The sequence below is a fragment of the Vidua chalybeata genome, chromosome 21, assembly GCF_026979565.1.
Source record: "Vidua chalybeata isolate OUT-0048 chromosome 21, bVidCha1 merged haplotype, whole genome shotgun sequence".
Lineage (NCBI taxonomy): Eukaryota > Metazoa > Chordata > Aves > Passeriformes > Viduidae > Vidua > Vidua chalybeata.
In genome coordinates this window covers 3471344-3495714 of record NC_071550.1, presented here as the reverse complement: position 1 = coordinate 3495714, position 24371 = coordinate 3471344, and the positions used below count along the sequence as shown (strand labels likewise).

The window sequence follows — 24371 nt, the reverse complement described above, 5'->3', positions numbered from 1 at the left end:
AGTCTCCCCTCCATCAACACAGAATCCAGTGCCTGGCTCACAAGAAGGTGGGAACTACAAAGACAGGGCTTTGCTTCATGGAGGGATTCAGCAAACCTCCAAACCTGCTGGGAAAAACAATACTAGACCATGCTAAGCTAAACTCTTGAGGAGCCAAGCACGAACCACAAAAGCAGCACATATCTCCCTGAGCACCATCACATTGCAATTGGAATTGCTCAGTGTAAGCCTATCTGCCACCACCAAGTAGGTAAACAGCAGCTTCTGGAAATGGGATACCATCAATTGAATCCTATTAAATAAAGTGCCTCCTCTTCTCAGAGTGCAACACAATCCTAAGAACACCAGTTAAATACCTGGACTATCCACAAATAGGAGAGGATGCCATTGTACTTTGCTTTGTGAACATTATCTGCTTTGCAGGGCAGAAAAAAAAAAATCTGTCCCAGGTTATGGTAAAAAAAGGGAGAGGGGGAAGGAAACAAAATATAAAAATATCCAGCTGGTATCCAAACAGGTTCAGTTTCCACCCTTTCCCCTTCCCCCTCCCACATAGGAGCCAGTCCTCTGCAACCAGAGGGACCCCCTGCAAAAAGAGGTGGTAAAAGAGGACGTACTTTCACAGTACTGAGATCCATGGGGTGTTTGATAATATCGTGATAGTCATGTAATTCCAAGGCCTCTGCATCCACGGGCTTGTAAAAGGGCCACGCGTAGGCTGCGTGCTTCTTGGAGAGCATCTCCTTGAGGATGCTGTCACAGTACTTGAGGTGCTCCGAGAGTTTGCCCTTCTTCCCTGCGTGCTGCGGGACCTCTCCATCCTCCAGGTCCTTCTTTGGTGGTTTGATGGGGCGGCCGCCGCTCTCCCTGCGCGCGATGATTTTGGCCTGTTTGGGGTCCGAGAGCGGCGTGGGGGACTCGCTCCTGCTGGCAGTGATGGCAGACGTGGTGGGGGTGGTGGTGTCTGCTTTCCGCTTCACTCCCTTTTTCTGAAAGAGCACAGGGACAGGCTCCATCAGTGCATGCCCAGCAGAAACCCTAGCACAGCTCATCCTTAAGTTTTGCCTGTCCTCTGACAGGAAAAAAAAAAAAAAAAAAAAAGTTATTTCGCTGGGATAAATGGGATTTGTGACTAGAGGCTCCAACACTGCACGTCACCTGAGCCACAGTAACCAACCACTTGCATGGCTCCAACCCAAGCCCAAGCACGCTGCAAAATGTTTTATTCCCCTGAGATGGAAGCCAGGGCTCTTACCTGGTGTTTGCCCAGTTGATTACTGCAGCTCAGCTGATGCATCAGGACTGAGCAAGTGTCAGTAACTTAACCACATGTGTGAGGCCCCCGTGGCAGGATCAGGCCATAAGCTCTGAACCAAAGCATATTAATCACCAAAGATCCATGAGCCCTCACTCCCCTGTATTTAGTGGGTGTGCTAAGGTAGATTTTGCCTTAAGCAAACAAACCCTCTCACATAAATTCAAGCTGGGACTATCCAGTCAGCTCTCTCGTGCTCCTATCAAGGATTTATTTCTCTGGAGAGAGAGATAGGGAGGGAAAAAGTTCCTCGGAGAAATCTAAGGGAAATCTTAAGTAAATCCCAAGCAGAATTAATTTTGCAGTGTGTATTTGGCAAACTCACTTCTGGGTTCATCCTTGAGTTTTAAAATTAAATTGATTCTCAGAAGCAAGTTATTTGAACAGAAACTGAAATGTGAGACAGGTTTCTGAGCAGGACAGCTTAGCTGCAAGATTTGACTTACAATTTCTCTAGTAATTTCCAAACTACTGGGTTAAAAAGCAAAACAATTCTGTGCCTCTGCTGGTCCAAGCAACCTTAAAACCAAAACTGTTGCAGTTAATTCCACAGTTTAGAAAAAGAGACTCCCATGTTTCCCTGAGCTATGCTTTCATCATTTTTAAAGCAATTCACAGCTTGCTAAGAAAATTTCAATTATTTAGGTAATGTCTTCATTTACCCATAAATTAACATAATAAATAGCAAAACACCAGTGACAACTCCCAAAAGATTACTCAGTAAGGAAGACAGAGCTAATGCACCCAAAACCTGCAGGCAACATCAGTCTCCTCCAACTGGAGTGACAGGCTTGTCTTGAACTGGCTGAAAGCAGAGAGGAACATTCCTAATGCTGGAGCCTGCAAACCTTAAAGGAACAGCTCCAGTAAAATCAGGAGCTCAGTCAGAGAGGGAAGAGATGCTTTGGGCTACAAACCTTAAAGGAACAGTCCCAGTAAAATCAGGAGCTCAGTCAGAGAGGGAAGAGATCTTTTGAGCTGCAACCCTTAAAGGAACAGCCCCTGTAAAGTCAGGAGCTCAGTTACAGAGGGAAGAGATGCTTTGAGCTATCTGGTGTACAATGGGGAGAATTCCAAGAGCCCGGGAGCAGCAGCACAGGGGAAGGCTGTGACAGGAGAGGCTGGAGCTGAGCTGGAGCAAGCACAGGTGACATCACCTCGGCTGGACCGCGTTTAACCTGGCAGAACGGTTCTCAACCCTCTCCAACTCGACACGCGGCGACGAAAGCAGGACCGCGGGGATGCAGCAGTGCGGGCTGGCAGTGCAGCCCCTCTCCTGCAGGGGAGCTGCCCGCATTTACCTTGACGACCGGGGGCGTGGGAGGCACCACGGGCATGATCGGAGCGGCGGGCGGGGGCGGGGCGGCGGCGGCAGGGGCGGCGACAGGCGGGACATTGGCGGTGATGGTTGGCACGGGGGTGGCAGCGATGACGGGCGTCTGAGACACGGCTGGAGGGACGTTCTGGAACGGGGCCGGCGGGGACACGGAGGACACGGCCACGGCTTGCTGCGCTCCTTTCAAACGACAAGGGAAAGGCGCTGGTGTGGTTACAGCTGGGAGAGTACTGGGAGCAAACTGGACTTGGCAAAGGGATGCCGGGGAGAGCACAAAGGACACAGTGTGATTTGCTCGGTGCTGGGTATAAAAAAAGTGAGGGATCTCTGAGCTAAGTCCTTGTACTACGGGTTTAGGTCAGCCACATGCAAAATAATTGCAGCTTTTCATATGGAGCGTGTGCTGCTGCTCTGGGACAGCCTTCACCCCTCGGGTGCTCCCGGAGCTGCACTGAGCTCAGCAGAAGAGCAGGAGATGGAACAGTGGGAGGTGTTCACACCATGCAAATGGCAACAACCCCTGCCCTAAGCACCCAGGAGTCTAAAGCACTTCAGATTTGCCACAGGGTGGGATTCTCGGGGTTGTCCTGTGCAGGGACAGGAGTTGGGCTCAGTGATTCCCTTGCAACTCTGTATTTTATGATTCTCAGTAGAGCTTAAGCCTCCTGATGGCCTCCATGTCTCTGATGTTACACCTGCACTGCTGAAAACCTGCCTCCTGGTGTAAATTGAAGGGGACAAACCTACTACCTAATAACCAAAGCAGCAATCCTGCTATGTTTTATCAAAGGATGTTGAAAAGATACATCATCATTAATTTCTCTGAGCTTGGATAGATTTATAGCTCCATTTAGCACCTGAAATGTGGGAAAATAGAGGAACAATTGACTTTCCCAGAGCAACAATTAGACCTTGTTTAGAGGAAAAAAAAAACAACAAAAAAAACCTGCCATCATTTAACTCAGCCTACACAAGGTCCTTTATGAACTGTTTTACCATGCTTGGACATTTTAGTCCTAAATCCATTTAAAATCAATTCTAGGTAAGCTGAATTGAACTTAGCTTCCACTGATATTCAATGGTGTATACGTAGCCCTTTGCAATGGCTTAATAAAGCCTTTAATTTTATGATGATGTAACCATGTGTGCAAAAGAAAAATATTCAGGGTTTAGTAAATCAGCAACATTTGAGTCCAAGTCTCTGCTGTGCCAGATTTCTGCCAAGACCCAGGGTGAGCTGTGTAAACCCAAATCTGTAAAGACTTTCCATGCCATGCTCTGGCACTGGCAGCAGACTGGCATTTCTGACTACCTTGGTTTTTCTTGCCTTGGTTTCTTCTTTGCATAGAGAAGCTACAGCACTGGCCTCCCTCACTGAAGTGCTGCCTGGACAAATCACAGATGGCAAGAGTGGCGTGACAAATGCAGGGCGGCCTTGAGACAGACGAGCCCTGAAACCCTGAGTGAGCATCTCCCAGACATCTCACACCTTCCTCTAACTGTGAGACCACGCTCTCCCTTCCCAGCCTCTTCACCATCTGCAAAGCCCAGCAGTTTGGAAGGTGGGACAGGCCTCGGGAACAGCTCCCAACACTCCCTGTGCCTGCGTGGATCCGGTACCTGCGCTCTGTGTGCCCGCTGAGGGCTTGCGGCCTTTGCCTTTAGGAACTGGGGGCAGCAATTCCACCTCCTCCTGAGGCATCTGGGCAACCTTCTGCAGGAATATCTTCTCCAGGGCTTGGGCCATGAGGACAATGTCATCTGTGGGCTGCACAAAGAAGAATATGAGCCTTTGTTGTGTAGTCACATATCTGAAGCAGTGAGCTTGAAGACCAGGCTTAGAAAACACTGAGGCCCTTCAAATAAATTATGGTGTTCAACTGACAACTGGCTGACAAGAACCAGATTAGCTCTTCTCCCTCCTTGCTTGCCACTCTCCTGCTCTTCTATTCTGCTCTAGCATGCAATAATTACAGTACCTAAGTGTGCTGCATTCAGAGAATTATCAGGAGTTCAGAAGGAGCCTGATAAACCAGTATCCAGTGCAGCAGTGTGGAAGCAGCAAACTGGATGAGCTGTCCTTCCCTGCTTGCCAGCAGGTCCAAGGGAAGAGGCTAAACACACATTCTGTGGCTCAAACTAATTAATTTGTTTAGTTCAGCTGTTCTCCAGTCTGGGTCTATGATGACAAATGACTGGAGAAAACAGAACACAAAGAATTTTAACAACTTAACAAAACAGCAAACAAGCCAAACCCAAAATAACAATAATAATAAGCAATCTAAATGTGTGTAAGTATGAACATATTTATGGAGACAGAGTCAAAGAATAGAGTTATGATTCCTGAACTCTTTTCTGCTGCTCACAGATACTAGTTAGTGCCAGACAGTCTAACACACAGCATTAAAGCACCTCAAAACACCTGCAGAGCAGTGCATTAAGTGCAGCTCATCCCAGAAAACTCCTAACTGAAAATAAAAGGAGTAAAAACTTGCTGCATAACCCCAAAACAGAAATCTACCTATAATTAAAAGGCATATTTGCCATTGTAACTAGTCTGGGGGAAGAAAGAGGCAGCACAAAGACAGCTTTGTGCATTTCAAGTAACGTGGTTGCAATTAGTGGCATTTCAAATCCTTGCAAGGAGGGCCCAGAGCCGGCCCTTTTCAAAACTTGCACAGTAACAGGGGTAGGTGGGTGTTTTCTAAAGGCTTTTCTGGGTTTTTTTTTACCTTGTTGTAAATGTAGCAGTTTGTAAACATGGTGTTGAAATCCTGCATACATTCACTGGCACTCCAGTAATAGTTGTGTTCCAGGCGCTTCTTGATTGTCCCCATATCCATGGGGTTTTTTATTATTTTGTGATAATCCTGTTGGAAAAAAAGGGAAGATGTTGTATCTTCTGATTCAGTTTTGTTCACATCTCCCTCTAACCCCTACTTTCCCCTCATCCCTCCTCCTAAAAAACACCCCCTCAAGTTTTGTGGAAATTTTAAATGTAAATATTTATTTATTTATTTTCTTATTTGTATCTTTTTTAGTCTTACCATTATTATGAATCTGACTCCAAAACACACAACCTCCTGTCTGGGAATCAGCATTTCTGCCTCCTTTTTTAAAAGGCTGCCTTTGGCACTTACAGAAGTTTATCAGGGCTGGCTAAAACTGTGCTCAAAGTTTCAGTCTCTAATTTTAAGAGCATTTTGGCCTTTAAAATGTTTCTACCTGTTAACCCAGTTCCTCCCTGGGCTGGTCTGGAGCACCTGCAGAGGCTGTGATTAGCCTGGGGACGCTGCAGGGCTGTGCAGCGTCATTTTCTTGTTATGGATTAGAGCACCAAAGCCTCTCGTGCTGCACATGAAGCACTGGCTGAGCCCAACACCATCCCAGGCACTGATATTTTCCCTCTAAGCAATCCCAAAACTGACCTGACCAACACAAAGCTTTCTTAGGCTGAGAAGACGACAGAAACGTACCGGCAAATTCAGTTTAATTGCATCAACAGGCTGGTAGAAAGGCCAAGCAAACTGATGCTTCCACAAGGTCTTCACCACAACATTTTGCATATATTGCAGCTGGTTGGTCTTCCGGCCAGGTTTATTGGGATTTGTCACCTCTGGAGGCGGCGGATTCACAGGGCCCTGAGGAGCCTGGACCGCTGAGGCGACTGTCGACATCTTCCTGCTCGGGCTCTCACTCGCTGTCACTGCGGCAGCAACGGGGAGATTTTCTTTCTTCCTTTATGCTCCCTGAATGGGACTGACATCCCATTTCCAGGGTGCAACCATACAACCTAGAGCAAACTAGAGAGAGAGAGGGGGCGGGGTGTAAATATGGATTTTTGAAGACATTTCTGTGGACAGTATTTAAACTCAGGCTCTTTACCCCATTGACTTTGTTCCTGGAACACAGTTTATCTTGGAGATGGGAGCAGTTCAAGACCCAAGAGACAGTGGAAGAGCAATTCCCAAATCCAAAGCCTGCAGAGACACAGCAAGCTTCATGGGACTAGCTCTTGCTTTAGCTGGCTCAGAGAGCATCTTCATGTCAAGAAAACACTCGGGGCAACCTAGGAATCCACTCAGGGAATACAGTTAGGATGCAATGCAGACTCCCATGAATGCACTGATGCAAGCTGCTGAGTCCATAGCTTCCAGCTCCATGTAAACTGAACTGCATTGTCTCTAGACCCATGCTGCCTGGCCCCGAGTCAGCTCACAGGGCTCTGCTCTGGTGCAAGGAGTAGTCTGAAATCCTGTAATGAAGAGCAGACGACAGCTGCCAGAGGACCTCAGTCCAGGGAAATGAAAGAAGGGGCACAGTGAGATGCTGTGAACTGCTGAGAGTGAAAGGTGTCACCAGAAACTGCCCAACTTGAAGTGATCTGCACTTCCAATCTCATAAATGTCTTATTATGCCTCTTGCTGCATGCACCTGACGGGTTTTGACCCCAGTTTTATATTAAAGTTTAGAGATCCAGGCTCAAATAATAACTGGTGTTACACTGATATCCCGTGACCTGGCTCAGACAGTGCTGTCATGTTCTCTCTCAAAGACACATTTGAAATAGAGGAGAATACATAAATTGCATTATTGTATTCTGGTTTTCCCTCTGCAAACTGCAGAGGTAAAAATAGCCCAGTATCACTGTGCCTTGTGTAGCATATGGTAAACAGCTTTGCTATGTCATCTTCCATAAACATTAGATATTTCACCTCACATCAGGACTGCAGCTACTCATCTCATGGCAAACAGACCACAATCACTTTCTTGAGGCAAATTATTTCAAATATGTTTAGAAAGCTATACAAATACTCTGACATACACTTCTTGTTTGAACAGAGAAACATGAGCAGGGACAAAAGCTGCAGCAACACAGGAAGGAAAAAGCAGGGAGACATCCCAGTAAAAACCAAAAACCTCTGCTTTAATACAGCCCTAATCATCTCTACTGAATATCTGGACTAAATATAGAACATCAACTTACCCTGTGAGCTGCTGATTAGATGAAGGCAAAAAGTAAACACATACCTAACTTGGGGAAATTTTGCCAAAATAGCTGCGTACAAACAAACAGATCTGCAGCAGAGAGGGAGGGAACTACTAAAAACCTAAACCAAACCCCTGTGTGAATACATGTGATTATTTGTGCAGGAAACAGACAAGTCCAGCTCTGATGCTGCCACCATTTGTTCACAACACCCACTATATTCCAAGGATGGAGAAAAATGCCAGTAGGACTCTCTTGTGCCATGGATTTAAGTATAGCTCCAGAATCAGGCTTCTGGTCCCTGTTTTTTGATAACTCAGGAGCCCAGCTTCGTTCCAAAAGGACTGGTTTCTCATGTGCTCATGCTGCTGGTGACAGGCAGGGTGATCACCAAGCAGCCAAAAGGGATGCTGGCATCTCCTGGACAAGGAATTTCCTAACTAGAATCTTACTTGGGATTTCAAATTTAGAAGAATCTGGGGAAGGATTTTCTCCCAGTGTTCCATCAAGTCAAAGCAGCAGCAGAAATATTGCAAAATTCAATCTTCAGATCAAGGGGGGTAAATAGACAAAGAATTAAAAACATCAAAAAAAAAAGATAATTAGGAAGTTTCACTCAGTCTCCTTCTGGGGAGCTCCCTGCATGGATTCAGGTTTCTGAGCAACATCCATCATCCCAGAGAATGCAAGGCTGGCTGCAGGCCCCTGGTGACCACCACTGAAGCATTCTGTTTGCTGTCTTCTTGATTAACAAACTGAATCCAGTGCAAGGATTGAGGGGAAAAAAAAACACCCACAGAGAGCAATTCCTACTGCTAGAGAGCATTTGGGTCACAAGTTTGAAACGATGCAGTGTAACTTAAGTCTTCCCTTTAAATAACCTGAGGCTAAATATGATTCTCTTTTCATTTCAATTTTCTTATGCTCTACCTCTCAAACGCCAATTTGATAAGGATTTTTAATTAATTTGTATTAAATCCCAAAACTGTAATTCAACAAACCACAGATCCATAGCTCCTACCTCTCTCAGACTTCTTCTCCCTGACCTTAGCCAAGGCTTTCAGTATCTTGACCCCACAGCTCCTCATCTGTGCCACGGAGATAGTGGGAGCTCCTTTCTGTCCCCACCCAGCAGGGAAAACTCTCTGGGACAGGCACTGCCTCTCCACAGGGCCATTTTGATCCTCAAGCTTAAACAAGGCTTGTACAGTCCACATAAAAGGATGGAACAGTCATCAGTGACACAACACAGAAAGGATTTTAATGAAGAACATCACCAAAACAAGGAGGGGCAGAACCATGACAGCCAACTTGGTCAGTTCCCTGCTCCTCTTTAACTTCCATGCTCCAACACAATGGTTTTTACACCCAGAAGTGATCCCAAACCTCCCAGCAGCACTGGCATTGAACTGCTGGATCCTGCAGAAGACAGAAATAGCTACCTGGACTATCTGGCAGCACTGGAAGTACTGTCCTGCCATAAATAAAGCCTTAATGTGCCTCACTGCACCTTTAACCCTTGGTCCAGCAGCTTCCTCACCATTTGCTGGGGAAGCTTCTTTGATACTGGGTCTCTCTGTAGTTTTTAAAACTAAGAATTTGCTTCTACAGCCATTCCTTTACCTTTAAAAATTCAAAATGGTATCATTTTTAAGAATGTAAAAAGCGGGACTATGAGGAATCTGAAAGATTAGGGTAAAAATGCTTTGAAAATATCCAAAAGGCAGTAACTTTGAATTAAAGACAAATTAATGCCTGAGAAATCTAGTCCATGTGAAACATCATTTATGAAGTGAGGGAACTGAGAGCCCTAACCAGCTGACATCCCAAATTACCACACAAATCACCCAAGAGGACACTTTAGTAGACCCACAGACAAAAATTAAGCAAGCTTCAGCTTCTACAAACAGTCCCATAACTACAGGTAGAATTGAACTACACAGCTCTTGCCTAAGCACCCTCAGAAACTGCACTGGTATCAATAAATACTTGAACTATTAGGGACAGAGACTCAGGACATCACTGTACAAGGTACTGTACATGCCTGGAGCAAAGACTGCCAAAACCAGACACCATGTGCACCTTCCAGTGAGGGGCTAAGGTGAGACTTCTTTTAGCCCTGCAGTAATAACTTCTTAAATTTTAATTTTTAAATCACTACTTATCCTGTTCTTCAGGCCTATAGTGTTCAAGTAGCAGAAGCTGTTCTTGATTTCTCTGTCTGCACAAGTAGTTTTGATTGTGCAAGTTTAAAATACACCCTGAAGTGCTGTCATACACAGAGTGAACACTGCTTGTCCTTCTTATTCAATCTGAGATAGTAATTAAAAACAAAACCCAAAACCTCAAAGAGAGGAGGTTTTAAGTCCTGGAGTTTAAGTCTTTTTTTGCTAAGTTACAACCTCAGTGTGGCAAACCAGTCATCAAAAAACCCAGCTAAGTTGGACAGATTTTTTTCTTTAAAAAAAACCCTTTCTTCCATTGAGTCTCTCACACAGGGTCAGTCAGCGGAGAGACAGTTGGCATGGAGAAAACATGTAAATAATTCCCTGCACTAGCAGGATAACATTTTCCTGTCTGCAGTGGTGGGGACTATTTTAAAAGCAGCTCTGAAGCCCCATGAAGTGTGCAGTGTGCCAGCTCTCCTGCTGCTCCAGCCAACGGCTCTGCCACTTCCTTTGGCAGCGCCCAACATTTAACGGATGCTTTGCTCCCGTGCAGGACCCGATGGGGTTTGTTTTGATTGCAAACTTACAGCAAGCTTTATGTCAGCCTGGCAGTCCAACAACTCCTTGGTTGCCCCCCCCCCCATCCCTTGGTATAGTATTTCTGCATGGTTACTTGGCCATTGATCAAAATCTGGCAGAATTCCAGCTCGGCAAAGAAACAGCCACATAAATCTTCCCATCAGGGAAAATTATCGAGTTTGAGAGATGTTCCTTGACCTCGCTGTTATCTGCACATTTTTATTTACATAACAGTAGCACACAGAGGCTGGGCAGAGACCAAGGTCCCTTAGCAGTTCACACTCTGCACACACAAAGACCCTGTTCCTTCCTCAAAGGGCTGCTGCTCACAACTCACACTTAACACCACGGTGAGGAGACTTGCCCAGAGCCCCACGGTCAGCAGTCAGACCCAAAATTTGCCAGCAGGGCAGTCAGAGCAGCATCCTCCAAGCTGCTGCTCCATGCATTGCTTCCCCACACTGGCTCCTTGCAGCCTCCACTGCAGATTCTCAGTCTCCTTTTTCCCCAACAATTGGAAGTTTGGTCAGATTTGCTACCATGTCAGAGAAGCAGCCCAGCCTTGGTCATCTTGCCCAGACTTTCTCTGCAGGAGAGGTTTAGCACTACTGAACCTCAATACAAATTCAGGTAAGGTTATTCATGAGGGTTGTACCCATTTCATTCTATGGCTGCAGAAATTAAGGGCTAATCAGTCTCCTCAGAAGGAAACAAAACTTGTGGATGCCTCCTTTTCCTTCCCTTCCCAGCCCCACACAGGAACTGAACTTCAGGCAGCTTTCAGTAACATGCCAGCAGGGATGGTGCCTTCAAACACAAGGGATGTGCAATTTGAGAGCAAGACTTGAGGACAGACGAGTTGCTTTATCAGCCAACCCTGCCCTGGCAGACAGACACACTACACACAACATGCCACCCCCTCAAGACACTGGGATTTACATTTGGCTTCACTGCAGGAGCTGGGAATTTGGCTTGTAGTGCCCCTATGGCACACTGCAGCACTCTGAAAGTCCACTGAGCCATCCTTGCTGTCTCCCACATCATTAATTCCACACATCACAGATTTGCTTTTCATGCATATTATTTTGAGCACCGCCCTAATAACATCCTGAGACTGGGAGATGTAACTGTGTCCTGAGCTCACCTCTGCATGAGGGAGGGGAAAAGATCACAGCAGATTAAGTCAGTTCTTTGGCTTTTGACTTGGTTGGTTTAATGCTCATTAGATTATGCAGATGGCTTTCCTACCCTTGGTCTCTCCTTGGCTATTAGAAGAGCAGGTGTTTCCTCAGTAAGGAGCCTGTGGGTTCCTAAGCAGTAGGTAGGAATCAGCCAGGAGTAACTGGTAATTTCAAGGGTCTTCAGTTTTGATGCCTACTCAGTGCTCCCTGCAAATCACGCTGCTCTAAGATCTCTGACGAGAGGCCTTCAAACCCAGGGGTAGCCAAAAGTGACTTTAATAAAAGCACTGGAGACTTATAAACACTGTTAGGCACCTCAGATAAAGTGATGGACTTTCTGATAATTTGAGGCCAGAGTATTTCTCTCCCCCAAGTCACTAATGCCACAGGAAGCACCTTCTGATCAAGTCTGAGCAGGAAATTTAGCTGCTTGTCACACACAAATCAGATGGGGCTCAACTGATTTCTAAACACTGCAGTTTCAAATGCAGGGAACAATGCTTAACACTAAACCAAGTTCATTTTCATAGCTTTGAATTCGGTTTTGAGAACAGTTTTAAGAGACCAATGTCAGTAATGAATTAGGCATGGTTGACCTTTCTTTGTGTTGGGAGTACAGAATGACCTCTGAACCTGTCTTCCTGCCCTGCTTTTTGTGGTCCCCTGAAAACACAGAGGCAAATTTCAACTCAGACTATGTTGGTTTTGTGCAAGCTCCTGAGTTACAGGGTTTTGTTAAAAAGGCTGCAGGAGGAAGGAAAAGTGAGTGCTTACACAGCTTACTCTGTGTTGGATTCCTGACTGAAGGAGCTCTGCCAGCTTTGAGACCTGACTGCAGTAAGGTCTGGACTCAGATAAGCTGAACTGCACTTGCAAAAAATCAGCCAGGAGGTACTTCAGCAAATTAACTGGGTGGCCTATCATGAAAAAATTAACAAATGCTCAGCTGTAATAAATCAGATCTATGAACAGGTTCCAGAGTACTTGGAGTAGCTGGTGGCTTGCACATCCAAATCAACAGGATGGGAATGGGTAGGTGCTTAACAAGAAAATGCTGGTGGTTGTGCCTCTCACAAGATACACAAATTACACCTTTATGGCAGCGGAAAAAAAAAAAAACAAACTATTGGGCTTTTACATAAGAGATTTGGCATAGCAAGTGAAGTGCTTGGGATAACCACATGTCTGAGCAGACTCTGCTCGTGCCATTTTTCCCCCACAGGGTAAAGGAGGAGATGCAATGGAATTACCTTGTGTGACCCACAGGGCTGAACCCACAACACCTAATGGGGGGCAGAGCCAGGGAGAAACCAGACAGCCAAAATTTACAGGGAAAAGACCCTGCTTACAGCAGATTTTCTCTCCTATCCAGTGCACTGCACAATTATTTGGCAACTCCTGGCACTTGTAGGGGTGACTGCAGCCCCCCAAAAGCCCCTGTGCAGCAGCAGCCCTGCAGCCTGGGACATCAGGCAAAAAGGAAGCACTGGGAAGGTTGCTGGCACATGGCCACATACCATCCATGCTCTCAACATGTCAGGAGCAGGATGAGGGGCAGGAGAGCTCGGGGAGGCAGGAATGTGGCTGAGGGCACACTGGAAGTGCAGTGCAAACCACAACACAGCCAGCAGCCCAGTCCTCTGGGATTCAGGAACCACTTCAAGCCTGATCCTGCAAAGTGCTCAGCTGCTTTCCCCTCTCACTAAGCTGCAAGGTCTCTGTGGCTCAGCACCTCACCACAGAGGGTTTTGCAGACTTATCACCTGCAAGATACAACTAATTGGTCAATCAAGATAAACCTCTTTCTAAGGAAGATTTAAGCACAGGCAGGAACAAACTCAAGCTCTGCACACTTTGTGGCTTCTCTACCTGAGTCAATTCCTTTTCCAGCTGTTAGAGAGAAGGTAAAATGACAAGATAGGTTCAGTGCTGCATATCTGGGGCTGGAGACTCCTGTCAGGCTGATCAGACTGTCTCAGTTACAATAGCTGGGAGAGTTGAGGGAGGCAGTGCCACCCAGCCCTGGAGTAGCAGCCTCTCCCTGCAGCAGAACGGGATCCCAGCAAGAGAAATCCCACTGCACAAGGGCAAGGGATGCAGGAGCATGGAGATCCTGCTCTCTGCAATCACATTTCCTAAAACAGCACAAAAAAATTGCAATCTAATCAAGAAGAGATATCTCCATGTTTACATGAAAGTTGGCCAAGGAGTAGAAAACTTTTGGTGACCCCAAATTCAAGGCTTGCTGATGGGCACAGCGAAAAACTCCACAGACTCAGCCACAACTTCTGCAGGCTGGCCAATTCTGCAAATTCAGAACTGGCACAAATGCTGTCTGCTGGATGCCTTCTTAGTAATTCCAGAAACACAGAGAGATGGAATAACAATCACTTTAAGCTTCACAGAGGGACAGAATCTACTCTTCCACTTCTACTCACCTCTGGTTTTGCATTCAAATCTATACTTCAAGAACAACCAGAACTACAAATCCATTTCCTTGTCTGGGTTTGAACCACAGTCACCCTTTCTGAACATCCTTCACATCAGCATCATCAACTGCTCTGAAAGTGGGAGACAAACTGTGTGACAAGCTGATGTTCCTTCAGCTTGAACTCGCTTGTAAACAGATCTCAGTGGCAGGGAATCTCTGAATTCCTGCTTGCCCAGCCATCAGAAAATGGAGCTGCCACAGCACATGGAGCAAAAGACAAAAATCCCACTTGCTGAGAGCTGTTAAGAAGAAACCACCCAGCTAAAAGTGCAGGAGCAACAGGTCCATCCTGGACACACCAGCCCAGTGACAAGCAGCAGGCTGAGGCTGTTAATCATTTCAGAACTGGATGATAATGCTGAATAGCCTTAACCTGATACTCAGTGGCTTCAGCAGAAGTCAGCCTGGGGCTGCCTTTGCTTGTATTCCTTCAGGAAACAAAATTGGTGGATAGAAACAGATATAAATACTGTTTCTGCAAGAGGAAACAGGCAGCTAACCTACACCCTCTGGGAGAAAGCAAAACACAGAGAAAGTCAGCAAAAGAAAGGAGGGATGAATAGAGTGAGGAGACAGAAGTGAAAGCTCCCTGTTTCATGCAGCTTAAAAATGTGATTGACCACAGGCTGCTGTTAAATGCTGGATCACACCCAGACTACTTTTCTGAACTACAGTCTAAAGCATCATAACCCATCTCCTTCAAGGCTCTGCCTCCTCATTTCCTGTATTTCCCCTATTCCTTTACAGCCTCCCTTCTCCAAAGCACAACTTCTCTAACAGTGACACTGCTGACCATTCATCCTGTGACTCCAGCAAACTGTTTTGCCATTTTCAAGTCAACACACTGTATTTCAGATAAATTATTAAAAAACAACCAAACTAACTGAAATAAGAACCAAAAACTCCACACACACTCTGGCCCTGTCCCAAGTTTCAGCCAATGCACAGCAGCAGCATTTAGGTACAGCCAGTAAAGCAGAACGTGGCAACACCCATACAGGGTCCAGAACTCCTAATGGGATTATTTTACATCTACACCCTCGTTTTCTGCTTTTTAAAGGATGTGATGTGCACAGTTAAACATTTGAGTCCTGAAAAAGTCAGCCCTTCCTCTTTTTAATCAGTATTTGGTGCTCTGTGTACTTTTACAGCATAAGGAAAAGCCTCAAACTCAAGTCTGTTTGATTCAGCATACAGTGAATAAAGGACACAGAGCCTTTCCACAACAGGTTTGTCATGATTGTTTCTCTCTCTGCACTTTGATTTCCAAAAAAGAGACATTATTGGACAGAAAGTTTTTTGAAGAAAAGTCAAAAATAAAAGGAAAAGAAAAAGCCACAAGAGCTCAACTACTTCCCTGCTGGGCAGAGCATCTCCAAGCATCTGCTGTACCTGCACAGAATTACAAAATCTCCTGCTACAAGCCAGCCTGCTGACAGTTCTGACACCCCAGGCTGCAGGCTGGTTATCCCCCACTTGGAAAATGGGGATATCAATATTTCCACTGCCATCTGCAATTAAAGTCCTTAGCCTTTTCCCACACATTTATAGATTAACCCCTTCTCAGTGTTATGGTTGCATCAATTTTAAAGAAAGGAGGAAAAAAGAATCAAGAGCACAAAGGAATTTGTATTTACAGGGTGTTCAAATACCATCACTGGAGTTTCTGAAAACAACTTCTTGACTAAGTACAACACTCCTTGTCATTGGAAGGAAACACAAAGCTAAAACTGCCATCTGCTTTATCCCTTTGCCCACACTTCAGAACTCTTTAAAAACAATTCTAAAAGATAAACCACAACACCCAAAAGGTCTTGAGTGGCACCTGTTAGGGAGGGGGGGTTAGATACAGTCAAATTCCATTTCCAGCTGAGTTGAAGAAGCTACAGAAACAGGAAGATCACCTCCACTTTATGAAACCAAGTACAGAAAGTACTCTGAGCAAAGTATAAAATACAGAGCCCTTACAAATAGCACTTAATTCCTCTGTATTTCCTATTTAAAGGGTTGTTTCCTGCTCTGTGGAGCTAAGAGCCTACACTGCAATTCTCCCTTACACCACCAGTTCTGCAAGGCCATATATCAGCATTATTAATATGATTTACAAGTGCTACAGATGTTCTCCTTAGGGGCAGCTCCATGCAAACATCGACAGACTTCTAATAAACAGACCCAGATCCATCTGTTAACTTGTTTGAAGCGTTTCACTGTACAGAACAGAACCAAAGTGATTAATTAGGGAAAGTATCTTCATCAACAACCTACCCTCTACACTTCTTGTGCTCCAACACTTTCTCCTATTTAACTTTTAAATTTGTTTTTATGCATTTAAATTATTAAAGTTACTATTCTGAAAAAGAACAGATTCGTTTCAGGATGAAAAGCATTACAAGTGTAGTAAAAATGGATGAGCTGCCACTGGTTTAAATCATGCTCTGGGTTTACAACTACAGCACTGCACCTTTCCCATACAAAGTCCACCTAAAATCAATACATGACAATCGAGTCAGTTTAAGGGGATGAAGGATGAAATGAAAAGGATTGAATTACCATGACATAAATATACTGCTTGTTAGCTGAGCCACAGTAACGTTAGACCTGCTAATGGGGCAGGGTAAGAGCCCCCACACACCAAGGGAATTACTGCAGCTCTGCAGGCAGAGCAACCACTTGTTACACCAGTCACCCTCCCATTTAAGACCACCACTCATCCCCTGTGCACACTCCCACCAGCTTGGCTTTATCTGTTTCCAAAGCAATTGAAGTGCCCTGTGTTTGAACAGGCACATTGTCCCGGAATAACTCCCTGTGTTAACTTAAAGCAAACACAGCCACACAAGTACAAAAGGCTCTATGGGGTCTACTACTTCCGATGAAAAGTGATTTTGCTAAGGTTGGGTAGATCCATAAACTTGCTCAGCTATGCAAGGAAGTTTCAGGTCAGCTGAGGTGTGAACAACCTGTGGTAGTTAAGCTGCTGTCGCTCCCTTCGAGAGCATCAAAGCAGTTTCTGAGTTTGAATTAAATCCCCAAATGGTCTGCAAAAAAGGGAAAAATTTGGATCTTAAAGTCTATAACCCCTCCCTATGCAGGGAGTAGAGGCTGCTGATTCAGGAAAAGGGGGGAAGGTGCTCCCTATTGCCTCAGACCCCCAGGGAACAGTGCTGAGGGCAGATGGACAGGAGGACACAGCTTCCCCAGCACAGCTCCTGCTGAGAGCACCCGCGGCTTAGAGCACACAAGCCCTAAGCTGCTCAGAGCTCCTGCATATGGATGAAGCTCAAGTCCAAGGAAATATGACCATGATAGTGTGGACACAAGTATCCCAACTGATTCCCATGTGGCTTGCTCCTGCCCAGGAAAGGAATACACTTTCAGCACACTGGCAGATCCATAATACTCCCACTCACTCAGGCAAGCACTTACTCCAGGGGAAACTCAGAGGAACATTTTCTCTTCTCTTCTTTGAAGTGCTGCACTTCAACATTATTTCACAGACCCTGAGCATGACTGTAGCAGCAACAGAAAAGCTGCAAAAAGCAGTGCTTTCCAGGAAAGAACAGCAAAAAGCAATGCTTTCCAGGAAGGAACAGCATTCTCTACTAAACCCAGACACAATTCTTACACACATGTGCTCCATTTACCACTTTCACTACAGCTCACAGCACAACAGAGTTCCTAAACCAGCCTTGGTAAGCAAAAAGGCAGCTACATCCTACAGCCCCTCCCAGCAAAAAGCTCTGGACTGCAAACTCTGCACTTGCTTATAGCCAAACCAATGGACCAGGGCAGTTTTAGAAAACATATTTATCTCAGCATGGCCATATCCATGGATTTTGAGAAAGGGAGATCCTCAACCAGGCACCCTCTGTGATGTCACACAAGGATGAGCTGAGCAGTTGAAAAGACAAAGTACCAGAAGGAGAAATGTGCATTTTCTTCAATACAAGCAGGGTTTGGTTACTACAGGAGAGTCAGTCACAATGAACATCTCAGCCTGTACATCTGTGCCAGTGCAAGCTCTGCGTGGATGTCAGTGCAGCTGCATCAGGAAAGCTCTCCAAGTGTAAACTTCAACAGTGGAACAGCAATCCTTTCCTGTCCCTGCTGCTCTCTTTTTAAAGGAAAGGCAGGAGCAAAAAGGATCATTCCCAAAGCAGACAGGTATCAATCACACCCAAGTCTAAATCTCAAAGTTTGACAGTAAATGGGATCAGCGCAGACAGGGAAATTTCCTCCAGATAGGTCTCTCAAGCACAGAAATTCCACCTCAGATTGTCTTTGCTACACTTGTTGCAATGTTGGTGGAGAGGAGAAAATCCTGCTCCCAGGAAAGAAGAAAACAAACTCCTCTGACCAGGTCATCCATGCTGCTGAAACACTTCGAAATATGACATCTGCTGAAAAGAGACCAAGGCCTGGAAAGGTGCAAAAGGAACCCAAGGTAGAGGTGACTATTTTCTTCAGTCAGTATCTAATCAAGAAGAAGGGAAAAGGACTGCTAGAAAACACAGCACATTACAGAGAATTTCTGCACTGCTCTCCAGAAGAATTTACATCCCTCCAACATTGGCTTTAGCAACAAGTGGGTTAAAGAGTTAGTGTGCCACAGGAAGTTTTTCACCTCCAACAAGCACTAATGACTGACAAAACAACCCTGATGTCGCAGTAAGATCCCGCGGAATGAAAAGCTGGAGATGCACAGATCCTTCCAAAATGTCCTGACAGCTCACTGAGCAGCACAGCACACAATGGCTCCCTCCCAACTCCCACAACTCCACTGCTTGCAACAGGGTTCTGGGCTACTACTAAAGAATAATGCGGCAAATTGAAATAAAACAAAATAATAAAAAAAAATACCCCAACATCACGTACAAAACAAAACATATGGCTCATGGTAATGATTGGGAAGCCCACTGAGGATTAATGAATTTTGCAAGTTAACAAAGAAGGAGCAACCAGGATTAAATCAACAACACTGAGATGCAAAACCACTCTCTGTTCATTTATTTAGCAAAGTGTAGTTCTGCCTGTGCTGAAAGCACCTGATAGCTTACCAAAGAAGACAGAGTAATATATTTTGTAAAAGTAATTAATCCTTTGAAATATGAGACCTCAGTACATCACTCAGCTGCTACCGAGGAGAGGGATTTGACTCCCAAGTTGTTTGTGCTGTCAACAAGAGCGATCGGGCTCCCAGATTACTCCTGGGAGGAGGAGTGAGATTCTAGGAGTGCAGCAGGGCTTGGCTGGAAACCCACACCCCACTGCACAAGTGCCTCCCCTCGAAGGGAAGTGGTAAACATTGAACAGCATCATTCAGAACGTGCAGCCTGGGAAATCTCTGGGAAGCCCCAGCCCAGCGTGTGCACTGCCTTCAGCCTCACGGGGAGACACCCTCAGGCAGGCTGGACCCCTGGCCTGCAAGGGAGGTTTGAGGATACCAAAAATCCCCGTTCGACTCGCTCCATCTTAAGAGATGAGTTTTAAACACGCAGTTCTTAACTCAAAGAGGCCTTTTGCAGGATTTTTAAGAGCTGTGATTTGTGTCACTGTGCACATCAGGGCAAAGACACAAGCGGCTACGAAGCCCACAGAAACACTTGCATTTGCAGACACTGAGTAATAACAAAATCAGCCTTCTTTGAAGACAGACAGTGCAAGGGCAAGGCTGCCCAGCATGCTTACTGAGCTGGAACTCAGACTTCAACATGCTTTTCCTCTAAATACTTTTTAAATGACAAGAACTAAAGTTTTTGTAAGCACTTTGGTGCTTAAATGACACCAGTTTTATTTCCAGAAGCCTAGTTTTTATTTGTAGATAACAAACACTCCAGAGTCAGCTTTGAAAACACCCCTCAGACACTTCACATTGCACGTGCATTCTTTCTTAATTTAAACTCTGCATGCATAGGTCACTACAACTAAAAAGCCTTTCACTGCAATAGCTACTGTCTCAGCACTGAAGAGACAATATTGCAATCAAGCTTATGCTGAAGATTGTATAAGAATGTTACCCCCTGCCCAACCCTTTTATTAAACATTGTCTCAAAACACTAAATAAGCATGAGTATTTTTATCCAGTGCAGACTAAAGAGAAAGAAACAATCTTAGCATTTCTTCTTTACGAAAAGAAAGGCTTTGAGGTCTGGAGTTACTCTTGTTTCAGCAGGAACCTCCCAGGGTATTATTAAAAACTCCCCAAACTTCTGTGCTAAAAAAAATGAGACACCCAGCAGTCTGCCAGGGCTGTGATCTGCAGATCAGGAGGCAGGACCTGCATTCACAGAACGCTCAAGCAGTTGGGGAGTTGTAAGCAATACAGATCATGGCTTTTTCTGCTTGTAAAGCAACCAAACTGCTTTGGGGACTTCTTGTTTGTTTTGATCGATGCATATTTATTCTGCACTTGTCACCCAGATCCTGCAGCACATATGGTAGTCCCCAAGTCCCCTCTAATACCTTGGCTTAGCACTGTGTGAATTAAAGACAACAGTTTCAGCTTTAAAACTAAACTTCCAGTTTCATGTAGACACACCCCCAGCACACTCACACTGTATACATTAAAAAAAATTAATAAGCATATTAAAAACGTGCTTCCTTATTCCCAGCAAGGAGCAGCAGGTGTGCTTTGCTAATTATGTCAGCTCCTAACCTGCTATTATTTACCAGTGTCAGGGAACTTAAGATGTAACAAAGAAAAAAAACAACCCCAAAACCTACATATAAAAGTTTGAAATATTAGCGAAGCCATCACATTTGCTCATCCAAACAAATTTATTTTAGTAACTTTTGGCTCCTGAAAAAAATCAACAGAAAGGAACATCCACACTCTGGGACTGTCACAGAACATTTATCCCGAACCTGACAGAATGCATTCTCCACGTTGTCAAAAGTCAGTTGTGGAGGAAAACCCGTTCTGAATTAACACCCTGCGAGACCCAACCACGTAAAGACGCACACAGACCCGCGACCTGAACACTACAGCTTTGTTTGAAAGTGAAACCAAGCAGGCTACAAATAATGCTCTATCCCCAGCGCCCAGGGAGGTGCCAAACCCAAACAAGAAGTATAAACGGAGGAGAAGGACGGCTGAGTTTTGAAGTTTTACATTTTATTATCAGTAGCATTATTTATAGCGTGACATTTCTATATATAAATCTGCGATCTGCGTTTCTTTTTACACCTAGAAAGCATATCAAGTTTAGGCAGCGAACCCTTGGGTTTCCATTTATTTGCAAAAGTTTGGTAAACACCGGATATTTACACGAGCGGAGCAGCTGGGTACGCACACACACACATACACAAATAAATGCATGCGGACACGGACAACACGCGAAACGCGCACTTTCCAGCCCATCATCCGCTGCCTGCTCAGACCTTTTTCCAGCTCCCAAGCCAGCGGCGGGGCCGGGGAAATGGCCGGAGCAGGCGGGCGCTGGCCCAGGGCTGGGGCCGGCCCGGGCTCCGCTCCGCGCCCGAGACAAACGCGGAGCCGGGACCCGCGCACCGCCGGCACCGGGGGCTGGAGGCTGCCTGGTCCCCCCCCTTCCTCCGCGCTATTTTTTTAAATTCTTTTTTTTTTTTTTTCCTCCTCTTCCCTCCCTCTTTTTTTCCTCTTTCTTTTTTTCCTTGTTTTCAAGAGCGCCTACAGCCCTCCTTTTCTTCGCCCCTAATTTTCCCCTTCAAAAGATGGCGGGCAGAGAGAGCGAGCGAGGGAAAGCGAGCGAGAGAGGGGGGAAGAAGAAGAAAAACAAAAAAAAAAAAAAAAAAAAAAAAAAAAAAAAAAAAAGAGAAGAGAAAGAAAGCAAGCCCGTCCTGCGTTGGGGCGCGGGGCTCGGCGGGGCCGCGGCTGCGGCCGGCCGGGGCGTCTTCGGGCGCTCGGCGAGAAGGGGAGGGGGAGCAGAAGATGGAGAAGAAGCGGCAGAAGAAGAAGAAGAAAAGGGTGGGCAGGAGCGGCGGGGCCGGGAGGAAATCAATGGCCAGGCTGCAGCCAGCCCCGCCGCGCTTTGTTACAATTGTGGCGGCGCACAAAGGCTGCGGGGCCGCGGGGAGCGACGCGGGGCTCTCGCAACAAGAAGGAGCAGAAGAGAGGAGGGGGAGAAAAAAAAAAAAAAATATCAGCATTGGCCTTTCCCAAGTGGGTTTTGCTTTCCTCCCCCTTCTTCCCCGGCCCCCCTCCCTCCAGAAACCATGGCCCAGTGCTAGCAATGCACACCCAAGCATCTAACAAATAAAGGGAAAGATTAAATAGATTACTTTGCCCCGGCAGCTCCAGCAACGTTTGCCTTACAGTCCCTCCAGTTGCTCTTCTTTTTATCCTCGGCAAGGCAGTATAATAGATGCGCTACAGCGCCCGAGCGCTCATGCGCCGGGGCGCAAGGCCATGTGGGCACCGTAGTCCCGGGCCGGGCCGGCGGAGAAGCGGCGGCCGCAGCCCGCACTACAAGTCCCAGAAGCCGGCGGGTCCCCCCCGGCCCCCCGCGCCCTCCCCGGAGCGGCGGGCAGGGGACGGGAACGGCAGGGGTGATGCCCCGGTCAGCGGGCGGCGGGGCCGCCCAGCGCGATGTCCCCGGCGGGGGAAGCGGCCGGAGGGGCTCGGGGCGGCGGACCCGCGACACGGAGCCGCGCGGAGGCGGCGGCGGGCGGGTGTCCCCCGGGCAGACATGGCCGGGGAAAATCCCGGCTTCCCCCGTCCGCCCGCGTCGCGCCTCCCGAGGTACAAGCAGAGCCTGAAAAGTGCGCCTGGAAACGCGCGTGGGACCCACGCGTGCTGCGGGAGGCCGAGCTGGAAATCACAACTGCTCTCGCCCCCCTTTTTTTTTTTTTTTTGTTGTGTTGTTTTGTTTGTATTTTTTTTTTTAATCGCGGTTTGCATTGGGTAATGCGCTCTCGCAGTCATTACGCAACAACTAATACGAGCTGCAATAAAAATAGCCCGCCGCCGATGCACGCTGGAGTAGCGAGCAGCCAAAAAAAAAATCCATCAAGAAAAACCACAGCCCGATGTAGCTTGCACTGGTTGGTGCATTTCATAACATTGTCAGCTGCTGAAAACAAAAATTAATCTAACGTATACAATAAAAACAATGTGAATTTCACCAGCACACCACCATAAAAGCATCAACAAACATCAGCGCTGTTAAAAACACTTCCAAGTAACAGACACACACAGCCCATGTCCTAAAGCAAATCCACAACTGCAAACAGAAGTTAAAACAAAAAAAAATTGTTATAAGCCAAAATATGATTGAGTTGCTGTAGAAAAATATAATAGAACTCTTGGAAAATAAATGAGGGGAACATTTGAGTGCCAATATGGAATAAGGCAGAGGGAGGGGATTTCTCTGTGGACACATGTGCCAGCAGAGGCTGCCACGCTGCTGGTTCAGACAGCCACATGCTGATGCCAATTAATAAGTCAGTTTATTGTAACCATAAGGTGAAGGCAGTTTTACTAAAAGACCTTATTTCCAGAAGATTAGCTTTAGAAAAACACGACCAATGGGACTGAAATTTCTCCAGAGGTATGATATAATCAGAAAGATTGTACAGGCTTAAGAGAATTCCATTTAGCCATGCTTGCAGCTGCCTCAGGATGGATCCAATATTGTGCACATGCCTTAGCCAAACTTGCCAAAAAAAGGGCTTTTTGGCACTCAACTTCAAGGCTTGTGCAAATTCAGGAACCAGAAACTTGCTCACAGCTCTACCACTCTTGGGTACATTTGCTAAGGCAGCATTTGATGTATCTGCATCAATACTCAAACCCCACTCTAGGTCAGTGTGTGAGACCTGGGCTTCCTTCCTGCCAGCTGACCCTTTTGATTTGACCATCAGGTACCCCAAAGTCACATCCCCACCCAGAGCACATGGTCCCTGCAGGAGCACAAAGCACAAAAGCAATACGAAAAAATTACATTCTGGGTCTTCTTAAGGAGAACCACCACACTTCACCAGCTAGTGCTCACAAGCCTGATTGCCAAAAAGAGGGGAAATCCCTTTGAAACACCTGAGCTCTGCCCTGCCCACAAATGTTCTGAAGTCCAGATACCTGGGAGTAGGGGGAAGGACTGGATTTTGAGCACTTTTTACCATTGTTCTGCTCTAAGCCCATTTTCAAGGTCATCTAAAAGATCATAAGTGTATCAAAGCATTGGAGAGCTGAAGGGAGCCAGGCCAGTTCTTCTGACTGCACTGTCCTGCTCCAGGATGTACCTGATCCCACATGGATAACTAAAGTAGGAATTCCTGAATGCCATAACATACACAGACACCAAATCACGAGCATGACCAAAGAGCCCCTAAATG

The 24371-nt window shown here is 46.1% G+C and overlaps 1 protein-coding gene across 4 annotated transcripts in view; it reads right to left on the bottom strand.

Annotated features, from left to right (window-relative positions):
* The window catches only part of BRD3 (bromodomain containing 3), a 44752-nt gene that overhangs the window by 13677 nt on the left and 6704 nt on the right, over positions 1 to 24371 (bottom strand). For 3 of the 4 annotated variants that reach the window (XM_053961837.1, XM_053961840.1, XM_053961838.1), the window contains 5 exons: positions 6128 to 6454; positions 5384 to 5521; positions 4272 to 4419; positions 2617 to 2831; positions 618 to 989 (listed from right to left, as the gene is read on the bottom strand). In XM_053961837.1, coding sequence (XP_053817812.1) covers positions 618 to 989; positions 2617 to 2831; positions 4272 to 4419; positions 5384 to 5521; positions 6128 to 6328 — 1074 coding nt within the window. In that variant the 5' untranslated portion in view covers positions 6329 to 6454. Of the gene's footprint in view, positions 1 to 617; positions 990 to 2616; positions 2832 to 4271; positions 4420 to 5383; positions 5522 to 6127; positions 6455 to 22319; positions 22423 to 24371 lie in introns of those variants that run through there. The other variant, XM_053961839.1, reaches the window with a different exon arrangement.